The 25,287-nt window shown below is 38.7% G+C and overlaps 1 protein-coding gene across 1 annotated transcript in view; it reads left to right on the top strand.

The window, feature by feature from the left end:
* Positions 1-25,287, top strand: part of PRKCA (protein kinase C alpha) — a 160,048-nt gene that overhangs the window by 202 nt on the left and 134,559 nt on the right. The window contains exons 1-2 of the mRNA XM_056330488.1: positions 1-208; positions 3,439-3,470. The exon at positions 1-208 is cut by the window's left edge and continues 202 nt beyond it. Of these exons, the coding sequence (XP_056186463.1) occupies positions 36-208; positions 3,439-3,470 (205 nt within the window). The 5' untranslated portion in view covers positions 1-35. The remainder of the gene's footprint in view (positions 209-3,438; positions 3,471-25,287) is intronic.

Here is a 25,287-nt window from a genome sequence, read left to right on the forward strand (position 1 = left end):
CCGGCTCCCGGCGAGGGGGTGGAGAGGAGGGCGCTATGGCCGACGTGTTCCCGGGCTCCGAGCCCGGCGCGGCCCCGGACGCGGCGCGGCGCTTCGCTCGCAAGGGGGCCCTGAGGCAGAAGAACGTGCACGAGGTGAAGGAGCACAAATTCATCGCGCGCTTCTTCAAGCAGCCCACGTTCTGCAGCCACTGCACCGACTTCATCTGGTGAGCGACCCCGGGAGCGCCCTGCCCCCCCCCCCGCACCCGTCCGGGCCCGCCCACCCCGGGGGACTCCCCGCTCCGGGGCAGCCCCGGCCGTGCCTCCCCTCCCGGCCGCCGGTGCCGCCGCTCGCTGCCCCCGGCGCCGGTCAGGTGAGCCGCGGTGCGGGAGCCGCGCTCCCGGCGGGCTGCCTGCGGCCACCGGCGCCCCAGCGCCCTGCCTGAGCCCGGCGCGCCCCGCGCCCCGGCCGGGGGCAGCCCCTGAACTCGCCGGCGCTCGGCGGGCAGCGCCGGCCCGTGCCGCAGAGATCGGCGGCGCCTGGATCGGTGGGGGTGATGGCTTCCCAAATCAGCCGGGTTCGCGTTCCTCCGTCGCCCCCCGGGCGTTGCTCGGCTCGGCGGAGCGCACCCGCGGAGCCCCGTCTCCGTGCCCGCCCCGCCGCGGGGAGCCCCGCCGCGCTGCAGCTGCCGCGGTGGGAGCGGAGGGTTTTCTGTTTCATGCTGTGGGTGTTGCTGTGTGGCACAAGTTCTGCAGCCCTGCCTTAACTTTGCGAGCCGTGCCTGCTTTATTTGCTCCTGCGGCAGAGGGAGGGCAGGGAGCCGAGGAGCGCGCAGGCACCGCCGCTACGTTACGCGTTTAGGAAGGGGAGGGAGGTCTGGAAAAGAAGGGCTTTTGCTAGGGAGGAAAACTTCCTACCGACCCCCTCACTGCTGAGCTGTTGGGGGAGGGGGGAGAGAAATACCCCTACGGGTCCCGGTTGGGCCGGTGGGCTCCGCGCCTGCCCTCCGCGGGGGCGCCTGGCGAGCGCTGCAACTCCGCGGGTGCGCATTGCTCCCCCCCCCCGCTGGCGTGCGGCCGCGCAGGGCGAGGCGCAGGCTGCCTCGCTGGGCATGGGAGCTGTGATTTATTTTAGGCAAAGTTGTAAAACACCTGGAGGCGGCTGTATCCAGCTGGCTCCGTGTCTGTGGCAGGTGCCTTGCTCTTTTTTGCATGTTTATGCACCTGGACGCAGACCTTTGCCTGCTTGAGTTTTCTTCGGCTTGTGTTGAAGAAAGACTTCAGAAATAATTGAAATATATTAGCAGAGTAAGGCAGGAAAGGAAGGCAAACTGAGAATGGTAGATTGCAGAAGAAACAAGTCAACTTTTTGAGCATGGGTTTTTTTTTCTTATGTGAAAAAAAATTTCAAAGTTTGTATGGTAGAAGTGAGAGACCTTCAGAAACTGCATCGAAGTTAATCTAAAACAGAATTAATTGGGAAGCGTGAAAAAATGCTGCAGTGTTATTGTTGGACTGTGTGTGTGCACATAAGTAGCACAATTAAAAAACAAAAGTGGAATACTGTCATGAAATGCTAGGATGGATTTGAATGTAAAAGGGTATTCTTGTAGCTGACAAGAGTGGCAAGAGTAGCTGTGCTCTTTTGCCTTGTCCTGCTAGTGAGTCTAAGGAAGCTCTTAAGATTCATCAGATGAGCACCTGACAACTCAAACTCTTATTTCATTTCCCCATTTGAAGATGGGCAGCTCTTCAATAAGCATCATACACCATAAAAAGTACTTTATCTATTTCCAAAATAAAGTGTGGCAACTAATATAGGTTTTAAGATATAAAGAATAGTAAATACAACCTTTCCATGAACTATGCAAACAGGTGGGTTTTTTTTTTTCTTAGGTTATTTTGACCAGGTAACACTTACTAAAACTGTTCAGTGCCTCCTTGTCTTCTTAAACAGCTTTGATCTGTGCTTTGTTTCTGAAGTGTTGGGTTTTTTTAAAAAAACTCTTACTTAAAATACATTGTAACTGAGCAGGGAGTCAAGGGACTGCAGCTGGTTGGCCTATGAATTCAGCTCAAACACTGCAGAACTGCTGTGCTTTTAGAGTAGCTAATACAGGAATGTTCTTAACAAAAAAGTCTGCTTAAAAGGGTGAAAAATTATCTACAGTCTGTTTCATGTTCTTAGTCCTGCTGTCAGCTTTCTTGCCATTGCATTTGGACACATTCAGTACATGCTTTTTGCTTTTGTGAAAACAAGAGGAAACAGCAGCAGAATGACAGTATAGTGTAGTCATGCATGCTGCCAAGTAAACAAACGTTTCTATGTTTCTTCTGGTTTTCTTAGTTTAGGCCCATGTATAACGTAACAGGTAGAGCCTTTTGAGAAATCTATGGAAAGGCTCGAAGCTGTGTAATGTCAGTTTCCACCTGAAGTAATACTAAATGTTTTTTGTCTCTTCTCTTTTAAATAAATAAATAAAAAGTGAAGTGGGGAAATTGTTGATATTATTTAAAAAAACAAACACGTTTCCTCAAAGTCGATGGCCATACTTTCTGTTGTTAATTGGATACAGCATACTGGCTAACTTCTACAGTTCACGGGTTTTGTTCATTTGTCTTTGAGTGTAAGCAGCTCCAGGTCTCCAGATGAAAAATGTTCTGCAAAGAGGGAAAATGCAGAGAAATGTTTATAGGGAGGATACTCAAAATATATATTTTTGTGGAAAGAGCATATTGAATGTTTAAAGACAAACAAATAAATAAAACCAACAACAGTGCAATTTACCAGAGGTCTAATGTACACTGGGACTCCGGATACCCTGTGCCACCATGCTTGTGTGTCCCTGTATTCATTGGTAAAGTATTACACGCACATTTGTATTTTGTTACAGAAATAAAGCAAGGAAGCTGGAAGAATAATGGGTATGAAGCCAGTGGGCCTGTCTTCTCATTTATATTGAAACAAGCAAAACCTTTAACCTGCCTCCTTTCCATACAACAAGCCACTGGTATCTCTGAGGCACATAACAATGTCTGCATGCAATCCTAAAATTTGGATGAAAACCTAAGTCTGATTTGTTTTATACACCGTTGCTAGAACTTTGGAATACTTTACGTTGCTGTGAAGTGTACATGTCGCATTAAATGCGTTGAAATATTATGCGGTAATCACAGCTGATGATAATTGTAGATCCAAAATAGCTTGTAAAATAATAATAATAAAAAAATTGTTGCCAGAAGCTGAAATTACATAGCTGGTGACAGGTATTGTTCTCTGCTTTGAAATGGGTGGGCTGTTCTGTGTTGTATATTTTAAAATCTGTTGCTGTCTTAGCAAAATCTGAGTAATTTAATATGTAGCTATTTTTATGTTGTTACAGATCACTGAGAAGAAATCATAACTAAACTATGCTAAGACAGTTTTTTGTTTTTTGTTTTTTTCTTTTTTATGCAGGGGATTTGGGAAACAAGGATTTCAGTGTCAAGGTAAGCCACAAATGCTATGTTGGCTGGCATGCCTCGTTGCACCTCATTCTGAAGCTAACCAAAACTTGCCTGCAGCAAGAGGGAGACAAGCCTGGGAAAACTAAGCAAGCATTTCTGCCTATGTAAATTCTAAAGGAAGACAATTATTCAATTAAATAAGTATTGGTATTTCTATCATATACATTGAACAGTCAATTAATTGTTCATACTGTAATAACATAAAAAATTGTGGGTTTTTTTAATCGCGTCACAGGAAATACATAATCTGCATGTAGTGCAGATTCTAACTTTTCAGGAAAATAATCTGTGCAATTTAGCTTTTGCAGAGACCGTTTTTCACATCAGAAGCTCTTGTCTGTGTGGGCGTTTTGGAAAATGGATTCACTTTTTAGTCATATGGCTTCTTTTCATAACCCAAGCTCCCTGTTTTTAATTTTCATGCGCTGTATGTTTAGGAGGACCTTTGGTTTGAACTACATTTTAGGACAAGCAGCATTTTTCTGTCTTATGTAATATACAATTACAAAAAAATCCACCGCTACAAAATCACTGATATAATAAATTCTACTAACCTTGAGAAATTGAAAGGTACTGTAGTGGAAGATAACTACACACATGAAAGCCAGAGCATTATATGCTGTATTCTCACATATTCTGTATTTTTGCCAAATTCTTATCATTATTTAGCATTTAATCATAACATAACCGCACCCCACTATTGTTTGGGTTTTTTTCTCTCTGTCATATGTTTACCTAATTAGGATGAGGCTTTTTGTTGTCTCTTTCTCTTCCCCCACCTTCTTCCCTATCATTTCACCTGCAGATGTACATTGTGTACTCATTAGCTAGCCTTTTGGTTGTTTCTTTCATTATATTTTTTTAAATGGTTATTTGCTAATGCTTTAGAGCATATTTGACTATCCTGAATGTTGCTTTTACTTAGTAGTTAGTGAAATTATGGATTCTGTGGTATTTCTGTGAAAGTTGATGTTAGTTGATATTCCTGAAATTAAACCTCTGAGAAACTGAATGCAAAAGAATGATGCCTTTTAAAGATGTCTCAATAAATATTTTTTCTTTCTGCAAGTAGAAACTTGCAGGCACACACGTGTTGTGAGAACATTGCATGCCTTATTGAGGTAAGCATGCAACCATGATTTTACTATGAATCTCGTATGTAACTTCCTCTGTGTCCCAAGATGTTAATACTAAGTTTTGTAGATATCCTCCAGTTTTTTGCTAGTCATAGCACCCAGAGTAGTGCTATACGTCAGTCTGTAGTCCCCAGTCGGAAATGGAATGGCATTTCCTGAATCCCGTTCAGCATAGCTCAGATAGTTAAGGAATTACTTAGGTGATCAGTACAGTTTTCCATTGGTATAGAGAAAATAATTTGGGCTGCATTTAAATTATACTGTTGTGTATCTTAAGTTTTGCAGTTTGCACAATGTTGACTTTCTCCTGTCTTCCAGTCAGTCAGGTAGTGGATCAAATTGGACATGATCCACTCATCTGAGCCACAGATCAAATTTGCTATGGCAGTTCATTTCCAGCATTTTGGATTCTGAGCCCAGAATTCCTTTTACCATTGGAATTCTGGTTAGCTAGAAGTAGTTTTGTCTGATGAGGACTAATCTTGCTAAAGCTAGCTAAAAACTTGAATTCAGTTGCATTTTCCCTCCAAACTCCATGCCTGAATACAACCAAGAGTAAAAGCAGTAGAGCAGCCTTATTTATTTTTAAATGCTTTGGAAGTGATACTTTTTAGGGACCTAAATATGTTCAAACTGGACTTTTGTCTGCATTGGGGTAAGGTTCTGCAGTGTCCCTTTGATGAAGACTTGTATTCATCATTCTTGTCTGTATTCTTACACAGTCAAAAACTCTAAAAAATATTCAAATTTTAGGTAGCTTGTAGCAAGTTATTGTTGGTGCGCTAATAAGTTTAAGTAGTGGGGTTTTTTGCCATCATTCATTAAATTTGACTGATGAAAATCAAGTTCATACTCTTCGGATAATACTCTTGAAAAATAAAACTTCTATGATAAAGTTAAGCAGGTGAATCGGTGTTTTTTCAGTTCAACTTTCTGAAGCTTCTATCTAAAAAATCATCATCTAAACCTGGGAAGACAAATTAATGATCAAAATTAGTGAGAAGAATGATTTTTTTTTTTTAAAAAAACATGTGAAACTAGAAGGTTGGTTGCAAAAAACCCCCTAGTTTCTTTAATTAAGCTTTAGATAAGCTACCTTTACAGAAAAGAGTGACAAATTAAGAAGAAAATGGAGATTTCAGTATGACATGAAAGAAAGGAAAGAATATTACAGTGACAGCTCCTAGTATAACTGTAGTTCTTGGTCCGTCAGAGTTTCCATTATAAGAAACTTTTTTAGCTGTTTTCAGGAGTGTTGTAAAATCTCCTGGCAGACAGAAACTTGATGTCGGGCAGGTTTCAGAGTTAGGTGGTTTTATTATTTCCAAAGTTGTTTTAAATTTCTCTGGCCTTTGTTACCAAAGGGAAGGGGAAAAGTCCACAAGAGTAATGTATCAAACTCAAATGATGCTTCTGCTCCAAGAAACTGCATTTATTCTATGAATATTTGTGTTAATAATTCTTTACTTAAAAAATCTGGAGTACTGTGTTCAGTTCTGGGCTCCCCAGCTCAAGAGAGACAGGGAACTGCTGGAGAGGGTCCAGCAGAGGCTGCAAAGCTGGTGAGGGGAAAGGAGCATCTCCTTTAGGAGGAAAGGCTGGGAGAGCTGGGCCTGCGTAGCCTGGAGAAGACCGAGGGGATCTTACCCATGCACACAAATACCTTAGGGGCACGTGCCAAGAGGACGGGGCCAGGCTCTTTTCAGTGGTGCCCAGCGACAGGACAAGGGGCAACGGGCACAAACTGCAACCCAAGAAGTTCCTTCTGGATATGGGGAAGAACTTCCTTACCTTGAGGGTGACAGAGCACTGGAACAGGCTGCCCAGAGAGGCTGCGGAGCCTCCTTCTCTGGAGACGTACAAAACCCACCTGGATGTGATCCTGAGCAACCTGCTGTAGATGAACCTGGGGCTAGATGATCTCCAGAGGTCCCTTCCAACCCCACCCGTTCTGTGAAAAGTCCCTACTTAGTGTTTATGTAGTATTAAGCATTGCAGCTAACACAGTATGCTTTTATATGTTTTTAAAGCTTCTTTTAGAAAAGTGTCACACACAATACAGTTCTAGTTTTATTTTTAAGAGATGTCCTCAAAAGAAAGTATTTTTATGTTTAAGTTTATTTAAATTAAAACTTAATGCTATACTGCGATGATCTTTTTTTGGACCATTAATACCTTTTTTCATCAGGCTGGCTTTGAGCCTTGGAACATGTTTTCAAATGCATGTAATTATTTTTATGATTTCAATGCCTATGTTTCTGCTGTAGTGTTCAGCTTCAGCATTACGTAAAAACATTTCGGTGACTTCTTTGGGATTGAAGGATTCGCATTTATTTTCTTTTAAAAAAACCTTGCCAAATTCTTTGTGTGTTTTTTTTTTTCCTCCCCTCCTTATTTTTATGCTATCCCTATGAATTTTCAAAAGACAATAAATTCAATTTAGTATGGCTTCTAATGCCCTTAATGTGCCAGAGGTTCAGGGTGCAATTGCATTATTACCACACAAATGCTTAGCAAGAGACTGTCTGCATCCTAAGTAGTTTGTATCTTCATGTGTATATTCTGGTGTGGCTAGCTGCTGTATATACTAGCAAATAGATACTCAGAATGGCTACTTAGGTTTGCAACTATGAGTTGTGATACGTTATTTCATGGAAAGGCTGCAGATTTCTGCTGCATTATCAGAAATTAGTTTTTCAGAGAGAAGGTTTGGGGTCAAAAAGTAGCAGTGGGAACAGTCTGGGCCTGTCACTGGTAATGTGTGAATGTGAAAGAGTTCAGCTGGATTAATTTTCTCCTAAGGAATATATTGTTACTGCCTGCTGTTAGTAGGAAGCGGTTTGCTGTTTGTGTTTTATTGTTGATTTCTACAAACATGAACTATTTTAAAATATTGTGCTTTTGAAACAGGGGTTCTTATTCTCCTGTTTTGGTTTTGCTGTTTGATTTTCTTTGTGGTAGTGAAAACATGATAATGAGATTGTTTAAGGGAGTTGTGGCTTTGTTTTGCGTTCTTACGTTGTCAAGCAGGGCAGCAAGCTGTCTGTAAAGCTGAAAGCTTTACTGTGATATGCACCTGGAAATACTGCAAGAGGAATGTGAAAAATGGAATAAAGTGTTTTTCAATCTGCCATCGCATGAAAGTTCCTCTTTTAAGAAAGCAGAGCTCAAATTAAGCAAGCTTTTAAGTTAAATTTCGGCTTCTTCACTCTTTGATACTGTTATACTCTGAGTATAACCTGCATTTGTTTCTTTGTGTTTGGTTTGTAAAGAAAGTTTTTCTGGTGAACAGAGCACAAGAAATAGCAATTCACTAAGATGTGAAGAGTGTTCATTGAAGAACGTGTGTTTATATATGTTTAGACGGTGGTTTTAAGTTCAGCACTGAAGGCTCAGTGAGTTCCTCAAGGTGAAAATATTTTTAGTTACAGTAATATAAACATGATCAAGTCATGTTCCTGATTAAGGGCCTGTTGTTAATTCTCTTCCAAATGGTCAAAATTTATAGTTATTAACTGCAAGTTTTCCTTCTTTTACACTATTTCTGCAGGATCTAAGGAAGTGCCATATTCTGCTACATTTCAGCTTTGAAATAAATTTGGCTTAAGGATAATTAGCTAAGGAAGAGTATCACGTTTGTTTTCTAGTTCACATAAATATTAGAGAAATCAATTAAAACAGATCATTATGCTTAGCTAATCTGTGCAACTATTGCTCTTTCCACCTTTTTTCCCCCCACCTTCCTTCAATTTATTTTCAGACTTTTTCTGAATGTTGAATTTTATCTGAAGTCGATATGGTAAACTTTTTGGAATAGCTTGTGTCATGCTAGGTATGCTGCTTAATGCTGCTGGTTCTGGGGTAGTTAGACATCTGCAGTAGCTCCTTCACTAAAAATAGAAATGGTTGGATTTTATTTTTTCGCTGTCCTTGCAAATATCATAATATTGGCACATTAAACCAGCACTTCCATTTCCTCTGCGTTGTTTTTTTGTCCGCTAGTTCTTGACCTCTCTTCTACAGTGAAAAGACAAAAGAACCCACTGATGCTGCCTCCTCTTTAAACCACGTTTTTTCATTAAAAATGTTGTATTAAAGGTCTCTGTAAAGAGGTGGTTGAGGGATTTTTAATGCTATATCTATGTTCTGAAGATTTGAACCAATGAAACCTCTGAACAGCTGTGACCTGGGTGACCTGTACAGTTTTTATTAGTCCTCAGTTCTCTTATAACATGTTTATAGAGGAAGCAGCACAATTCATTCTTTCTTGTGTATGGATCAAGGCATAGTTCTTGGATTTCCATCCCATTAGCTCTGTTTCCCCTATCAAGAGTTTCTTGTCTGTTTTACTATCTTCATTTTTCTTTGTAACAAAAACCCCCAACCTAATAAAGAAAAGTGTATTACATTGCTGTGTTGCTTCTCATAAAAATATTTTCTGTCTTCCTTACTTGGAAATGTTATTGCCGGAGGGTGGATAAGATACAAAGTAAGTTCTCCTCTGTATACCAGAATCTCTTCTCTTGTACCTTTATCATTTTTGTGGTGGGATCAGGTATTACAGACCACAGTTGGGCAATGTGTTTTTCTTTGTGTTCTTTATATTACTTATTAGTCACGTGATACAGTTTACATTAACGTTTCTATAAGCCTGAGATTTAGAAATGAATTCCATGGAAGTCACTAAGAGTTTGTGACTGATGCTTTCTATGTCACTTAATGGTCAGCATGACATTTTCTGAAACAGGAACTTAAATATATTTAAAGCAGCTAATTAGTATATTTTCTTGTGTATAACTTGGAGATATCTGTTCAAAAATAGAACCTCCAGAGCAAAAACCAACCACATACACCTTACCCCCCAACCCCCCCCCCCGCCCCCCCCCCCCCCCCCCCCCAAAAAAAAAAATATCAAAGAAAAAAACCCAAACCCAACAACACCACTTGGGAGCATAAATTCTATCAGCACACAGACAGTTGCAATGATTCCTGTCGCCAGCTCTGCCCCTTTCTGTTGGCCTTTTACCCTCAGCCTGATCTGTGGACTGTGTACCTGTGGACTCCTCCTCAAAGGATAGTAATTTTAATGATCTCCAGATAATCTGAAATACAGATTATAAGCATGCAGATAAGATGCTTATTGTACGTTTTTCTTGTCAGCTTTTATTTATTTGTTCTTCCCCTCCTTCAGCTGTCCCTTTCCTTCCCTTTGCAACATATGTCCCATATTATGAAGAAATGCGGTCCTATTAATTGCCTGATATTAGTGTAAGTTGAGATTCTGTTCCTATCCCTGCAGCTGAATTCTGAAAAATTAGCCACGTTCCAGGCTTTTACTGAGAACAGCACTGACATGCAGATGAAACTCCTGAGTCTTAATGAGTGCGAATACATTAGTGTTGGTTTGGATTAGGGAAGCCCTTTGGAAATGCATATCCCAGTCATCCCTGCTTTCACAATGCTTTGGTTTGCTTTGCTGGGTGGTCTTGGAGCACGCAGGGTGGATTTCCATTGCGTGATACTGCACAGAGAGCTGCAGTACCGCAGCACATTTGATGTCCTCCAGGTACTAAAGGATGTTGGGCTCGTGGATCACACTGCAGCTCATCAAATGTAAACCCTCTGAACTGAAATGGGGGCTGTATGGGCGTCTAGGTCTTGGTACTGTTTTTTTCTACAGAACTTTTCCCGTTGGAGCGTTACTTGATAATGTAGACATACAGGTTTATGCTTTCAGCAGTTGTCTTCTGGGAGGGGGAAAGGGGATATGTTGTCTCTGAGCACCATTGCTCTATAGAAAGGACAATAGGACATCTTTGTCAGAAGAGGGAAGATACATGTATTCATGTTGGTGAGGATTCTCTGTTACTACAATTATGTGTATCGCAAAAAAAAAAATAAAAATCAAATAGATATGGATGAGTCTCCATCCTTGGAGGTATCTTCAAGACGTGTAGATGCGGCACTTAGGGATGTGATTTAGTGGTAGACTTGGCAGTGCTAAGTTAATGGTTGGACTCTATTTTAAAGGTCTTTTCCAACCTAAATGATTCTATACCCAATGCACAATTCATTAAATATACAATTCACTCAACATAAAACATGACAGTAAAATAAGAGAAATACGCCATTGCACTTCTGTCTTCTTAAAAGTTTCCTTGGTGATATTGTGCTCATCAAAACTGGAACATAATTAAATCTTATCTTGCAGCAAAAGGTTTTTTTTCTTTTATTACATTTGAAGGCTAAAACAGTCTTCACCCTTCCCACACTTCTAAAATACTAAGTTTTGTTTTGTTTACTTGAATTAGTTAGATATCCCAGCAGTGTGTTACAGTCAAAAGAAACTGACTGTTCCAGTGCCCTGGATGTAATTTTATGAAGCTTTTCAGCTTCTAATTAAACATGTGGGAGTGATAGCTCATTCAGAGTTGACAGATAAACCAGTTTGAGTCCTGGGCAAGACAAAGTTTGGCGTATTCTTTATTTTTCCCTCTGCTTTAGTGCAATACTGCATATCAACTGTTTATATGCAGCCACATATGGTGTTAATTTTATACAAGATTTCTGTGGATGTGACTTATGGCATGAGTAGAATTTAATGAAATGTTGGAAAGAAAGTTGCAGAAAGATGAAGAAACCAGATTTCCGTGTTGGGATGCAGTGATAATTATTTTTTATGTTTGTTTCTGTGGGTTGTTTCTTTTTAGGGCAAAAGGTAAAAATTATGTGTTATTAAATAAGTACTTTAGGTTCAGTTCCTCAGCTTTGACATCTGCAGTAGAAAGCATGGAAGTCTAAGAGTGAAGGACTCTTGTGTATAATTACTAACAGGAACTACCCTTCAAGTGTTTCTAAATTCTTGTAGATACTGAATATTATAATGCTAACTGATTTCAGCAGTGCTTGTTGAAGACTTGTAGGGGCTGGGAGTGCTCGGGAGTCGGTCATCAGCTGTTAATTTTTCAATGGCAGCAATTTATGAGTATTGCCTTCCGCAGATGTGATTCATAACTGTTACCTTGTCAGGCAACAGAACACGTGCATATGTATCTTAATGTGGATTTCACTGTCACTTACTCTGATCTCTTCATTATAATTCGATTTACGTGAAGTTTCCTGGTTAATTTCTGCAGTTATATAACTTAGACTGTATGGAACTGCAGGCACGTAGACCTTTTTTCAGAATGTCTTCTTGTGATTTAATGTAGATTTTGAAACCACAGTGCTGTTTTTATTAATTAAAATATTTTCATCAAACAAGCTTTATTAGATGTTTGGAATATGTCACTATAAATGTAGAAACTTACTGGAATTATTATTTTTGTCTGTCCCCTATTGTTTACAAAGTGTCTTACTTAATAATTTGTTTACACCCATACAGAAACACTTTTTTTGAACTGAAAATGCAAGTTTGTCCAGAAACACCGGTTATTGTTAGTGTCTTAATTTGCTACTGTTTAGTTTTTAAAGTGAAGCTGCAAAATTCTAATTGATACTGGTCTTTATATGATGGTCAGTCAAGATGTAGAAAAACATTTGTTCTTCGTTTAGTCACATTCATATAGGTTTTGATGTTGTCGGAAGTGTCCATGAATGGACAATGATCAACACCAATAGTTTGTACAGCATATTTAAGGCTTTGTTTACCTTATGTAATAACTGTCAAGTTGTTGCCTTTTTTATTTTTTTTGCTGAGAAAATAGCCCATATTCAGATGACAAAAAAATTTTAACTAGGGCTGCAGCCATTGACCCTTTTTATTCTTTAGTTTAAATCCAAAAGCATTATCTAAAACTATTAATATTGTATACATTGCAAGTATTTGCATATATATAAATTAAACTTGTAGTTGCATTTGAAAGTTGCAGTTTTTGTTCTGGAGCAAACTTTATGAAGACAGTTTCTGAAAATTAGATGTTTTTTTCCCCCTCCAAATGGTCCTTAAAATGATAGTGTAATGAATGTTGGTACCAATTTTATTAACCGTTTTGAAATTTTAAATCTACAAGAACCATATGTTTAGAAATTGGGGTTGTATATGCTTGGGTTTCAAAGTCACTAATAATGTACATGAGTGTGCCTAATTAATATATGTTAAAAAAAGATTAGTGACGCAAAAAAGTGGATCAGAAACTGTCCTTCCTTATTTTACTGTTAAATATGAGAAAGTACATAATATAAGGTACGGACTGAAGATGGAAATTCTCATTTTGAAGAGTGCTGAACTTTATTCCCAGTGTAATTCTCTTTCCAAAGCACAGATATTGCACTCTGCATTTTCATTTAAAATTAATAGCACTTTTAACTTCTCTGGAATGTGTGCTAAATGTGTTATTTTAGTTCCTCAATAAACAAAACATTATTCATGTACAAGGATGAGTTGGAAGAATAGTTTATTTTCTTCTTTCAACTTCTAGTCTGTGTTGAATTTTTACTTTGTTTTTTAGTCACCAGAACATCATCCAGAATCAACTTCAAAGTATTCTTGTTCTCAAATAGCTTGATCATTAATATTAAAAAAATAATGTGAATCTTCCTGTTCTGACAAAGAGTGCAGAAATAAGCCTTATCTTACGGAAAGCTATTGTGTATGTTAGTATTTTAGTGGGTTGATGTTAAAAATTTTTTTTGTTTCCTAAGATGTTACTGTTAGTAATCATGATCTGCATTCTTATCGCTTTCCTCTGCAGATAAGCAGAAATAAACTTTTGGGAAGTGCAACCCCCCCACCCCCCCTCATAATTGCTTTTGCTTGCTAAAGTATGTCTGCAGCATCGTTCTTTCTGCTTTTGTATCACACTGCGTGCATTTCCGTGGCATCCTCTGGTTCTCTGGGCAAAGAAGTGTTACCTAATGCTGTTCTCTAGTACCTGTTACCTAAACTAGTTTACCGTTTTTGGCATACAAGCTGTGATCCACAGAGAAATTTTGTGTGTCTGAAGATGATATCTTGCAGGTGCTGACAGGTTCTGGGCATCTCTATTTTCATCCATTCCAGAATTTTATAAAACGAATAGATTTTGACCTAACAATTCCCTAAACTTGTTTGACTCAGAGGAAATATTAAAAAATAATCATGTTAAAACAAATATAGAAATAGACTAATGCAACAGAATTTATTGTAAGGATATGACTAATTTTTTTCAAGTTTTTCCATCACAACAAGTTAGCTGATGAAATTTCTGTTGTGCCTTAAATTAGTCAGATTTTGGATTGCTCTTACCTTGTTTGCTAACTTTTACTTTAAGTGAATTAAATTTGAGAGCATTCCAAGTATGTCACTTTTGTATCTTCCTTTCTTGTCATCGGCTCTTACAAATTACATCTGTTGGATATATTTTTATAAAATGGAGCTTCTCTGTTAATATAAGTGGGTACGAACACGGTAGAAAGCAATAGGTACGCTCCTGGGATGGATATTTTTCAGTTTTTGTGTACGTGTATGGGCCCATTGAGACAAATGTTGCAAGATTACAGAAAAAAGGGAGAAAAAAAATGTTTTCTTTATACTCTTTCAGATGTTTTGATGCCTAGATATTGCTTGAAATTCCTTTTGACACTCTTCAGAGATCCTCAGGTGTGAGCCTTTACAACACAGTAAAAGCTCCATAAGTCTAGTTGTGCAGCTTAGTTAAACTATTTCTTGTCGTGCCTCCGTTGCGTTGTATGTCCATGGCAAGTGAACGCAACTGTTGCAACCATCTGAAGACCCTGGAGAATAAAAGTGCATTTTGTTAAACATGAAAACTTCCTGAAATTCCATTCTTATCCCAATAGATCAGTGGGCAAAAAGCTAGCGTTTTTTCATGGCAATTTATTTCTTTGTGTTGCTACTTGCTTGTGTAAATCTGACCTATATGTTGGTACAATTAGTGTAGGTTCTTTAGTGTTAGGTTCTGAATTGCCTATGCAGTAAGAACCCCGATTTACCTCTGAAAAGGAGCATTGAAAAACTGCATAGTTGCCGAAGAGGCTGATGAAGAGGGATGTGTTTTATACATTTTTCTTAGAAGTGGCATTGTTTCCTAATAGATCGTGCAGTGGTCATGCCAAACGCGCAGCATACGATTGCATTAGTGCTTTTATGCTCTGCTGTTCTGTATGCTATTGCCGATTGTTTCACTGAATGCTATTTCTAAGTGTTTTGTTCTGCCTTGAATATCCAGGTGTGCCTGATAAATCTCATAGGCTGTAAAACTGATGCCTGCCCTTGTTGACGTGTGTGTAGAAGTGAGCTAAGCTTGTTTCTAAGATTTCTGCAGAACTGGAGTCTTGTGTCAGCTTCCTGAAGCTGTATAATGAGGAGCAGCGTAGCTGTCGGCTTTGTATAAAGTTCTGTTCATTTAATTAAGCTTGAGCTTGCTTTTCTTTGAACACTTTGCAAAACCAGCATTATGTTGTATATTATTAAACCTGGTACAAGACTAGGTGTCACTTTTGTTTTAGATTATAAATACATTATATTACAGGTATTTAAGGCTTGTATTTTATTCATAATTTGGTATACGCTGCATCATCATTTCATGGCAGCAAATGTTTTATGTAGTTTCTATGGGTTTGGATACTTGACGATAAGTAACCTGAAGACAAGGTCCCTTATTTTCAGGGCTGTGCCTGAAGGCCCATCTAACAGGGTATCCCTGGAAGCCTGGGAGTGCTTTAGTATCTGGGACAGCTACAACGGAGCAGGTATGCCTGAATTTTTGCTTCGTATGCCTTGTCCTAATACAGGTTTCTTCTTTCCTTTTTTTAATATATAGAATAGAAAATGTGGTAAGAACACTGTGAAATACTTGCTAATAGAGCCGTTTCAATGTTGCAAAGAGGGAGGACAAACTTTTGTCACAATTGCATCCCTTTCCTGGTTTCTGTGGAAGGTCTTTGACTTCAGATTCTCTTGTTTCCTGCCTGTGCCTTAAGCTTCTCTCTGGACTGGTGGTGGTAGTGTTTATATTTGGAATCATACTTGGCAACTACAGCTCCAGTTTTTAAACAACCCAGTCACCATAATGGGCATATAAAGTCCCAGGGCTTTTTACTGCTACTGTCATCTTAAGTGCTTTTGAATCCTGATAACAGAACAATAAAATGTGGATGGTTAGGTTAATGAGACTGACAGTGACTGAGACTTCATCTTAGAAGATACTGAATAAACTGAAGTATTGATGTAGGGCAATGAATTTATGGACACATCATAATTGTGGAGTATTGATTATTCAAGTAAATGTGTAGCTGAAGATTGATGAAGGGAATAAAAGACTTCATCATATATCATTAATGTATTGGAGGGGTCTGTTTGGGTTTATGCAGGTTTTTATAACAAGCTTTCTGCAAAAAGCATTGATAAATATGCTCAGTAAATTTTAATGAAGTCTTAAACGCTATCTGTGGAGCTTAGTTTGTGATTTAAATCAATACATTAGAAAGAGTACTAACTGTAGGACTTACTATAGAATTACATTTTTAATAAATCTTGCTCTTTCTTGGCTTTTACTCAACTTATGCAAATATTGACCTTTAAATTCCTACCGTTGCTTATGTTTTATTGAGCCTTGCTTTGAAGGGGCAGGGGGGTGGGTGTGGTATCATCTTTAAGCTTTTGTTGTCATAATTAAAAGGGCAGTGTCAGACATAGGGATCATTTGACATTTAATGTGGCAAAGTGAAGAAGAAATCGGTGATAAAATCAGTAGAGTTAATTTTAGAACCATCAGATGTGAGGTGTAGAGCATGGAAACTGGGCTGGCCGTCAGGTAGCATAACTGATGTATTTCCAGAACTTCAAAATACACTTCATACAGTTCATAGCAGCTCTGCAGTCAGGGGCACTCTTTATAAGAGTGTAGGATTGTATTAATGTTGAGCTAATAAATGTTCTTAATATTTTAAAGCCTGGATCTTGCAAGCTGCTTTGTATGAATGGATCAGTATCACCGTCAATGAACATCTATCTGTTACGTTGTTTTATATGGAACAACCGTTGGGCTCTGACCTTAATCTGTAGTTAATAGTATAGACTTTAATACTTATTCTTATTTGCGGTGCAGGGATCCTCTGAAAAACTGAAACCTCATATTCTGCATTAATATTTAGTGAGATGCCCTTGATACAGAAGGTTTAGTAACCTAGAGAGACACTCGGTGTGCTGATATGTGCGCTTACTATCCTGTCACTTTCTGTATATATTTTTTTGAAGTGGAAATTAGTCGCTTGAGCTCAGTATTGAAATTTCAATTTAACAATGTGATAGTAGCTCTTAAAATGTTACATAAAGTATTGTCAGATAAATAGTTGATAGCGTTTAGATTATGCTTGTTGTGGCTGTATTTAAGGACAGAGCTATAAATGCCAGCTGAAACGTTTCTTGGATATAATATATACCTCATCAGGAGAAAGTGGCTGACTTATGGACCATGCAAAAAAAAAAATAATTCTCATTATACACACATCTCTTGTAACAGTAATTACAAAGCTGTAGTGAGAAGATGCAGCCCTTACTTCCTAGGTAACTCGGGGAACGGCTTGATCCCCTGTGCATGTATAATACATAAATACACTGTGTGAGGTAATTTGGATGATTTTACCATGCTACGCAGTGTTCATCCTGTTAGGAAAAGCCTACAGTGCTCTTCCTCAGCAAATAGAGTTCTGCCAGGTTTAATGATATGGAGAGGATTCTTTGTTGTCGTTACACACACACATACATTTTAGAATATAGTTATCAATGGAGCAGAACCTGATACACTTGAAACTCATTCTCGGCAGATAAGTCCTTGTCACTTATTAAATATCTTTCCTGTTGTGCTGTTGTGTGCAAGGAAAGCTCGGGGGGATATCTGGATGTGTGTGCTGTGGTAGGAGAAACTTGCTCCTTGAACCAAGTTCTGTCTGTAGTTACTCTTGGGTTTCAGGGTGAGTGAGGTCATCCATTCAGGTTATTTTGCTGTATGCAGTTAATTAAGAGGATGACAGAAATCACATGGGTGATGGGAAAGAGGATGATCTTGCATGAGAAAATGATCAAGAAGTATTTTCTGTTGTGCTATCTGTAATGATAAGAAAATGTTTAACTTGGGTTTGGTTGAATTTTTGGGCTTTTTTTTTGCTTTTGTTTTATTTTACCCTGTTACAGCATATTTTGAAAAAAGCCGAACCCTTAATTCTAGCTGTTGTTGGATGGACAAATTATTTATCCCTAGGCTGAGGCTTAAAACCAGAGTAATTTATTCTTCTGTGGTATCTTTTTCTGCAGTTAGAAATTCATTCTGACCTGATGGTGAGATGCAGGGTGACAGATGCAATCTTTGGATCAACCAGCTACAGCTTTTGTGTTAACCAGTCATCAGGAAATATCACTAAATTACTGGAGTACAAAACGCATCTGTTGGAAATATGTTGAAGTCTTTTGTGAAATAGGAAGGGAAAAACATTACTAGAATGGGGAGTAGCTTTAGAAACAGCTGTGCTAAACAACAAAGTGTGGACCATGTGAATGAGCTCTTTTCAGAAATCTGAGCAGACCTAGCCGGAGTTGGGTTCGTGTGGCTTCTCTCCAACTGTTTTGTTTCTCAGACTATTGCATAAGGGTTTTCTGTAGTTTGTTCGGGGTTTTCTGTCAGCCTGAAATTTGCCTGTGTGCAAGTTGGTGGGTGGTAGCCGAAATGCATCTGTGGCTTTCCAACAGTTAAACCTTGCAGCTTTTAGTTGCTTATAATTCCAGATTTAGTTTTGACTTCACTAGGTATGTTACCTTCTTGTTTTTGAAGGAATACTGTATTAATTTCTGTATTCAAAAGGGAAACATTAAGACTATGAATCAACCCCTTAACATTTGCTTAGCTCTCAACTTTGATATTTTATTAATTTGTTTTAATGGCATAATCCATGTTGCCATGAGGATGCTTTTCAAGGCCACATGTCTGCTCTTAGAAATTGATGTCCTGCTGTGTTTTATAACAGCATGTCCTAATTCTAAAGTTGCTTATCACAAAGCCCTGAAGCAAGTAAGTGCTCCCAGCTTTTTCCCTTCCTCACCATCTCACACTCTCTGCACCAGTGCCACAAGCCTCGCTCACCTGTTCTTAAAAACGTAGCAGCAATTACAGCACCGGGGCTTTGCAAAGCATTGATGTGGCATTGATGTGGGAGCCCTGAAGGAAGATAACGGGTTCTGTATTACTTGTTAACACAGCATAAAACATCAGTTTCTTTCAGCACTCTTGGTAATGAATCCTTCAAAAATTTCAGACTGAAAATGGAAAAAAAAATATCTTTTTGCTAATGCGTAGTTTGGACTTTGGCTTTAGGAGAGGTAGAACGCTAGTTATTATTTAACATGTGTAGTTTCTGCATAATAGTTTTAAAATTAGTCAGTGCTGGTTTTAAAATATGGATTGCTTTCAAGTCAAATTGGGACATGGAAACCTCTCTTTGTATATCTTATTTGTTAAGTCATCTTGTGAGACCAGTTTACACAAAAACTCTATTGAACAATTTAAAATGTCAAAGCCTGCTTGGCTTCAAAGCAGTTGTGTCCAAAATGGCTTTTCTGTTGATGGGAAACTCCAAGCTTTCTCTAGAAGAATTCACTAAATCAGTGTGAATTTTTAAAAATTGTGTCTGTGTCTCCAGATCAGTTTTGAAAAGAGCCGTTTGTGAAGATGTTGTTTTATTTCAGGGTTAAAAAAATCTGCATGCTGTCTCCTGAGAAAATACAGAGATCTCTGGTAACACAACTTTTACTTACAGATTACTGATATGTTTAAAAGGCAGAAATTTATCAGAGATCCAGATGTTCTAGTTTTGCTTGTTAACCTGTGTATGCATACCCTTAGGCTTTCTCTTCACATGTGGACTTGCAGATTATAACATGCTTATGGAACTCTGGATTTAAAAGGTCTCTGGTTTTTCTAAATGTTATCTGTAGACAGTAACACTCTGCCTTTCTGTCATTGATTTAAGGGTCTCCAAAACACTAAAAATGTAATTGCATTGAGTCTCATTTGTATGTTAAACTAATACTGCTCCACCCGTAAAACTGGTGTTTAGCCGTGCTTAGGTTACACAGATTGTATCAGAATCAAGGACATGAGATAAATATGCAAGACAGGGTGGTGTTGGTTTTTTTTTTTTTGAATCACTGTAGCACAGACTCTTGTGCAAAGATGTATTTATGCTTTACAAGAATCCTTGTCCTAAGGAGTTTGAATATTGAAGGGATGAGTCAGTGTAAGAGCAGAACAGTGCAATTCCGAGCAGTGATCCAGTAGTCCGTACAGCGTTGCTTGCTGAGAGCCTCTCCTGGGTTTGCTGAGTAAGGTGTGTGTTCTTCAGCTGGTGGAACTTGCAGTTTTTCAAGCAGAATATTATAGACGAGGTCATTGTCTAGAAGTAGATTCAGTTAGTTTTGGCTTTCACTGAGGTATTATTTTAATAACTTGCTATACCTGAATAATTACTTATGTTATCTTACTCTTCCATTTAGTCTTCTAACAGCGAATTGTATTCTCTTCTAAACCTTTTGCTTCTGTAGGATGCTACATGACTCAAGGGTTGTTTAAATGAGAACAATTCTATAATGCATACCTTTCTTAATAGTTACTTGCTCCCCAGTAATCTGTTCCTAAGATCACCCCTGTAACTGGTGTTAATTTAGCTCTGTGATGAGTTACTGTAAACTGTAACAACCCTGCCTCTGCCAGACCCAAGCTTGTTGTTGCTGCAGTATTGTAACTTTATCACTTGCTTGACAGGTGTGAATTTAAGTTCTGATGCCATAGTTAAAAGATTTTATGTATTTAGGTTGGAAAGTGAGTGCCACCGCTCCCTCTGTTTTAGCCCATTACAAGATTTAACTTATGAAACCCCTGTGGGTCTGAGAATTTTTGCAAATTGTTATGGATACTGATGGTGTCTACTACCCTGGCTTTGTTAAATCGCTGCAGCTGAAAGGTTATGTGTAAGGGCTGAAGAGGTGGATGTATGTTAAGGTTTAGAGTGTGATTTGTACTGTATTTCTGAAATTTAGAATCATCTTTCTAGACCACGGCACTGTTTTTGGGTCACGATTAACACAGTAAAATTATATCCAGTCATACCCACAGAATCTTGTTATCATTGCTGGATTCTGTTTCTACAGAAGAATCTTTTAAAAGCTTGTTGCAGATGGTGTTCCGTCTTTAAAGATAATAAGATTAAAATGTGTGATGAGGGTATCCAGAAAAAAAAAATGGGATGGTGGTGGGATACTGTCACAACCTTTGTGGAACAGACAATAATGCAGTAAATTGATGTCTTAGCAATTTTGATTCTGGTGGAAACTTGGTACAGCTGTGTCTTAAAAAGCCTGGGTAAACTATTTATAGTAACTAATTTCTGCAGATAGCTACAAATTCAGCATGCTGTCACCATCCTTGGGATGTTTCCTTATTTGAAGCTGGTGGAATGAAATAAAGATGTATTAAAAATACAGGGTATAACATAGCTAGAAACCCTCGCAGTTCCAGAAGTGTTTGCACTTATTGACACCACTTCTTTCATCTTGGAACACCTTTTTCATCTTCAGCTCCTCCTTTGACCTCAATTTGAGTCAGATTTTCTCTAGTTTAGCAGCTCTCAAGGTGGAGGGAGAGTAAGTAACTGATCTCGGAGCTGGAAAATGCTTGCATGCCTGCCTGCTTCCTTGCGGGGGTGTGTGGAGCCTGGAGCGGTGGGGCAGAAGAGTTTAGCATGGAACGCCGTGGCTTGTCCTGTCCTGCCTCCGGAGCCCAGAGAGCTCCAGCTTCTGGGTGAAACCTGTGTGGGCTCATTCTCTTCTCTCCCACTCTGAAAGGGTCTGTGCCTGGCAAGAGTTTACCTACCCTGAGTTTATGCTGTCGTGATAGTTTTTCCTGTGAAAAGGTAGAAGGAAATGGGAAGCAGGAAGCAGAGAAGAGGGAACAGGAGGAGCTTTGGTGGGGGGGCGAGTGCCATGAATGGTGGAGCTGGAAACCTGCCTGGGCATCTTCTCCCAGGATAGCAGGCAGTGGTTCCTGGAGCATACGGACAGCTGGGTTTGCACTTTGGTACAGGTCATCTGTGGGTTTTGAACACCTTGCTGCTCAAAGGTTGACATTCGATGTATTCCAAGAAACTAAAACTTCCACAGGATGTTGTTTTGCATGTATTGAAAAAATACCAGTTTTATATTTCACTTTTTCACTATTTAGATTTCATTTGAAATGAAGCATTTCCTTCTAGTTCTTGTTGAGTCTTTAGGAAGATCTTTTTTATATTTTCCAGTTACTCATATTTTATTATGAGCAATAAGTGAAATGTAGTTTATGCTATTTAATCTCATTAAAGCCTTGTATGATAGTAGTTCCATGACAAATGCAGTTGGTAAATGGCAGGGTCTTCGGCTTCTAGTTTTCCTTGCCACTAGCAGTTATTTTCACATAAACAAAAAATATTTTAGAAATGTATTCTGAAACAATTTTTGATTCTTTAAATGTTAAGTGTAGTAATTTAATATTATAATTAGAAATCAATTTATAATGAAATTCCATGCGACCTGCATCTTTTCCCTTGATTTACTGTCTGATTGATTTTTCTTTTATTACGCTTAGCAAATCACACAGCAAACTACAACAGTCAGCTGGTATTGGCTAAAAATAACCTAGGAACCCCTGTACTGTACATTGTGACGTTACAGCCTTTTATTTATGGATATATTCCAAGGAAGAGTAACTTTTATGAAGTGCAATGTAGGAAAACTCTGGCACTCTTCGTGGGGCATTTAATGTATTGGAACATGATTTAAGTGCCAAAACAGCGCCGTGTATTACGCTGTTTATCAGAGTAAGGGACTCTGTGAGCACCCCGGTGCTGTGTAGGAAGGACAGTTTAGTTGCTGTATGTGCTAATATATCTGAAATACCTGGTAGTAACGGAAGGTTAATGTTGGTATGGAAGAACCCCCAAATTTGCGACTCCTTTCAAGCCCCACAGATGAAATGCTATTGTGTTGTTTCCTGTTTTGCAGGCTGGGAGAGGCACCCGTGTGTAAGCGCTGCGTTTCCTGCGGGGATTGCAGCTTGTGTAGATGCAGTTTGACCTTATCAGGTAGTACAGGTATCGGTATCAGCATGGCCTTGGCAGAGCAGCATTTGACACAAGCTGTAGAACCGGCCTGAGAAGCTGAGTAAGTGTCTGGCTGTCAGCCTACGCTGGCCCTGGCTCTGTGGGCTGCCCTGCCAGGGGTACCTGCACGTGCCTGGGGTCTATCAGGGTCAGGAAGCATCAGCCTTAGCACGGCTTATGGCAGTTTGAGCATCGTTGCCCACAGCCCTCGGACGCCTTGCTTGGATTCCTTTGAGAATGGATAAAAATTACTATTATACTTACAATGTGTTTTGCTTCTCATACTTAAATAAAATACTTAAAACATTTGAGAACCGACACTTCAGAGCCATGCCGTTTTTAGCTTGTAAGGGGAATTTCCCAATTTTCCCTGTAGAGCACCTCTGCCAAGGGAAACATACTTCATGTTTTAAGTGGTAAGACTTTGAGTATCTGGCATAGAAGATCTGGAGCAAACCACTCCACTTCCCCCAGGCATTAATTATTACTCTTTAGAAATAATTAACTAAGGACTATTGATACTGCCAGCCTCATCTCGGTACCAGATAAGCTTTCCTTGGGACTCGGAATGTTTGTTTCTGTGCAGATAGTTCTGAATGGGCATTAACGGTGTGTCATCTCGTACTTCCTCCTCCTTAAAAATTTCAGTGGATTATTTTACAGGGTTATGTGTTCCATTTATGAAACTGTAAAAGGAATTTTAAAAGATGATTTAAAACACCTTGTTTCACTCCTATTAATGCTCTGAGGTGTTGATTGTTGGGAATCATTAAATATTTGATCGGACTATATGTTCTCTATGATACATTGTTTGAATACTACTGCTTGATTTTCTTCTCATGTAAATGTTTTCCTTTCCATTTTGTCATTTATCCTGTAAGTAGGTTACTTCAAGAATGTTATGAAAATTAAAGATTTCTTACCCTAGGTTTAATAGTGATGGTAACAAAAGCTATACGCTGAAGCTTGCTTTGTGTTGACAATATGTAGAATGTTTAGGGAAAAGAATTTTACTTACCAAAAACAATCCCAAAAGAATAATTTTAAGAAACTGAATGAAATGCAGTGCTTACACACTGGTGTGAATGAAGCAAATTGATTTTTATTTCTGTATTGTTATCACTCTGTGGAAAAGTTCTCAAGGTCTGTCCCTGCTGTGATTTATTTTTCTGTTTTCCTAGTCATTTACATTAATCTTAGGTGCAAGGTAGGTAAATTCATAACTAAGTATTGTTGAAACACACTTAGTCTTCAAAATGTTTCAGAAATTTGCTACAGAATACTCATTTATACTCAATGATAACCTATATTTAGGCATAATATTCCACACTTGAAGTTTTTATTCTGTGCTCAAACCTAGGGAATAAACTCAGCAGTTGTCTTTTAAAGTCGAATTGGTTGAACCGAGTGCTGACATCTCTCGTCTTTTTTTTTTAACCTTTCAGAGCTTATTTCTATTTGAATTATTGTGTAACTATAGCGTTTAGGACTGAAATAACATTAACATGAAATCATGTGTGACTCAAGCTTGATGACATCTAGAAGAAATGTCTACGTTTCCCCCCAAATATTGTAGCTTTTAATATTTGGAAATGCATCAATGTCTTGATTCTTAGTTTTAATTTTAAATAACATCAAAGCCTTAAAAATGTTTATAAGTGAAGATTTCCTTTGTGTTTGATTTTGGTGATGAGCCACTGTTTTGGACCTTGTGGAACATTGATACATTATTTATATTTATATAATGTTTGATTACAGATACATTTATGTTTATGTATAAATTTTTTTTTTCAGTTTTAACTGTAATTTCTCCTCCTTCTTGTTGCTCTTACTCAGTGGCCTAGAAATGATACGTTTCACAATTTAAATGTAGTAAAATTTTGAAATGAGTGGTGCCAAAAATAGTGTTCTTCCTACTTGAATGCCATGTGCCAGGGAGGTGAGGCATACACCCAGATGCCAGCCAGTTGTAACACGTTTGATGTACTTTGTTTTCAACCTTTTCTTTTTCCCACAAAATTAATTAGTCTTTAAGCTCCTATATAAAAGAAAATCATATTCTTGCTAAAAATAGCAGTGGTGCTCATCCCCTTGACTGCATTTTGTTGAGTATTAGGTATCTCTCCTGGCTGTTCGGTATGATGCTTATTTTTAGGGCCTCTAATAATATCTTTAAATATATGATGTAAGAAGACTGTTAAATTGGAAGACTTAATTATTGTCTTCGTAGTTTTCACTGTTAAATGTGAGTAGAAACCCATACCAGTATTTAATACAGGAAGTTTTAAACGGGAGAAGCTGGAATATGTGAAACTGAAGTATGTGACGGCATTTTTGGTATTTAAAAACCCGTGAATGTAAATGAGGGGAAGGTGTCTGTGTTTCTGACCGCTTTCACTGCATATTTTGCAGTGTCTGGTAATTTATGTAGGAGCTTACATGGTCAAAGTAATAGTTACTTCAGGCAACAAATGTTCATTAACTAAACACCATAAATAGGTTTCCAACCAAATACTCTATATAGTGCTCTCTGTATACGT

This window comes from Falco biarmicus, chromosome 1 (assembly GCF_023638135.1).
Source record: "Falco biarmicus isolate bFalBia1 chromosome 1, bFalBia1.pri, whole genome shotgun sequence".
Lineage (NCBI taxonomy): Eukaryota > Metazoa > Chordata > Aves > Falconiformes > Falconidae > Falco > Falco biarmicus.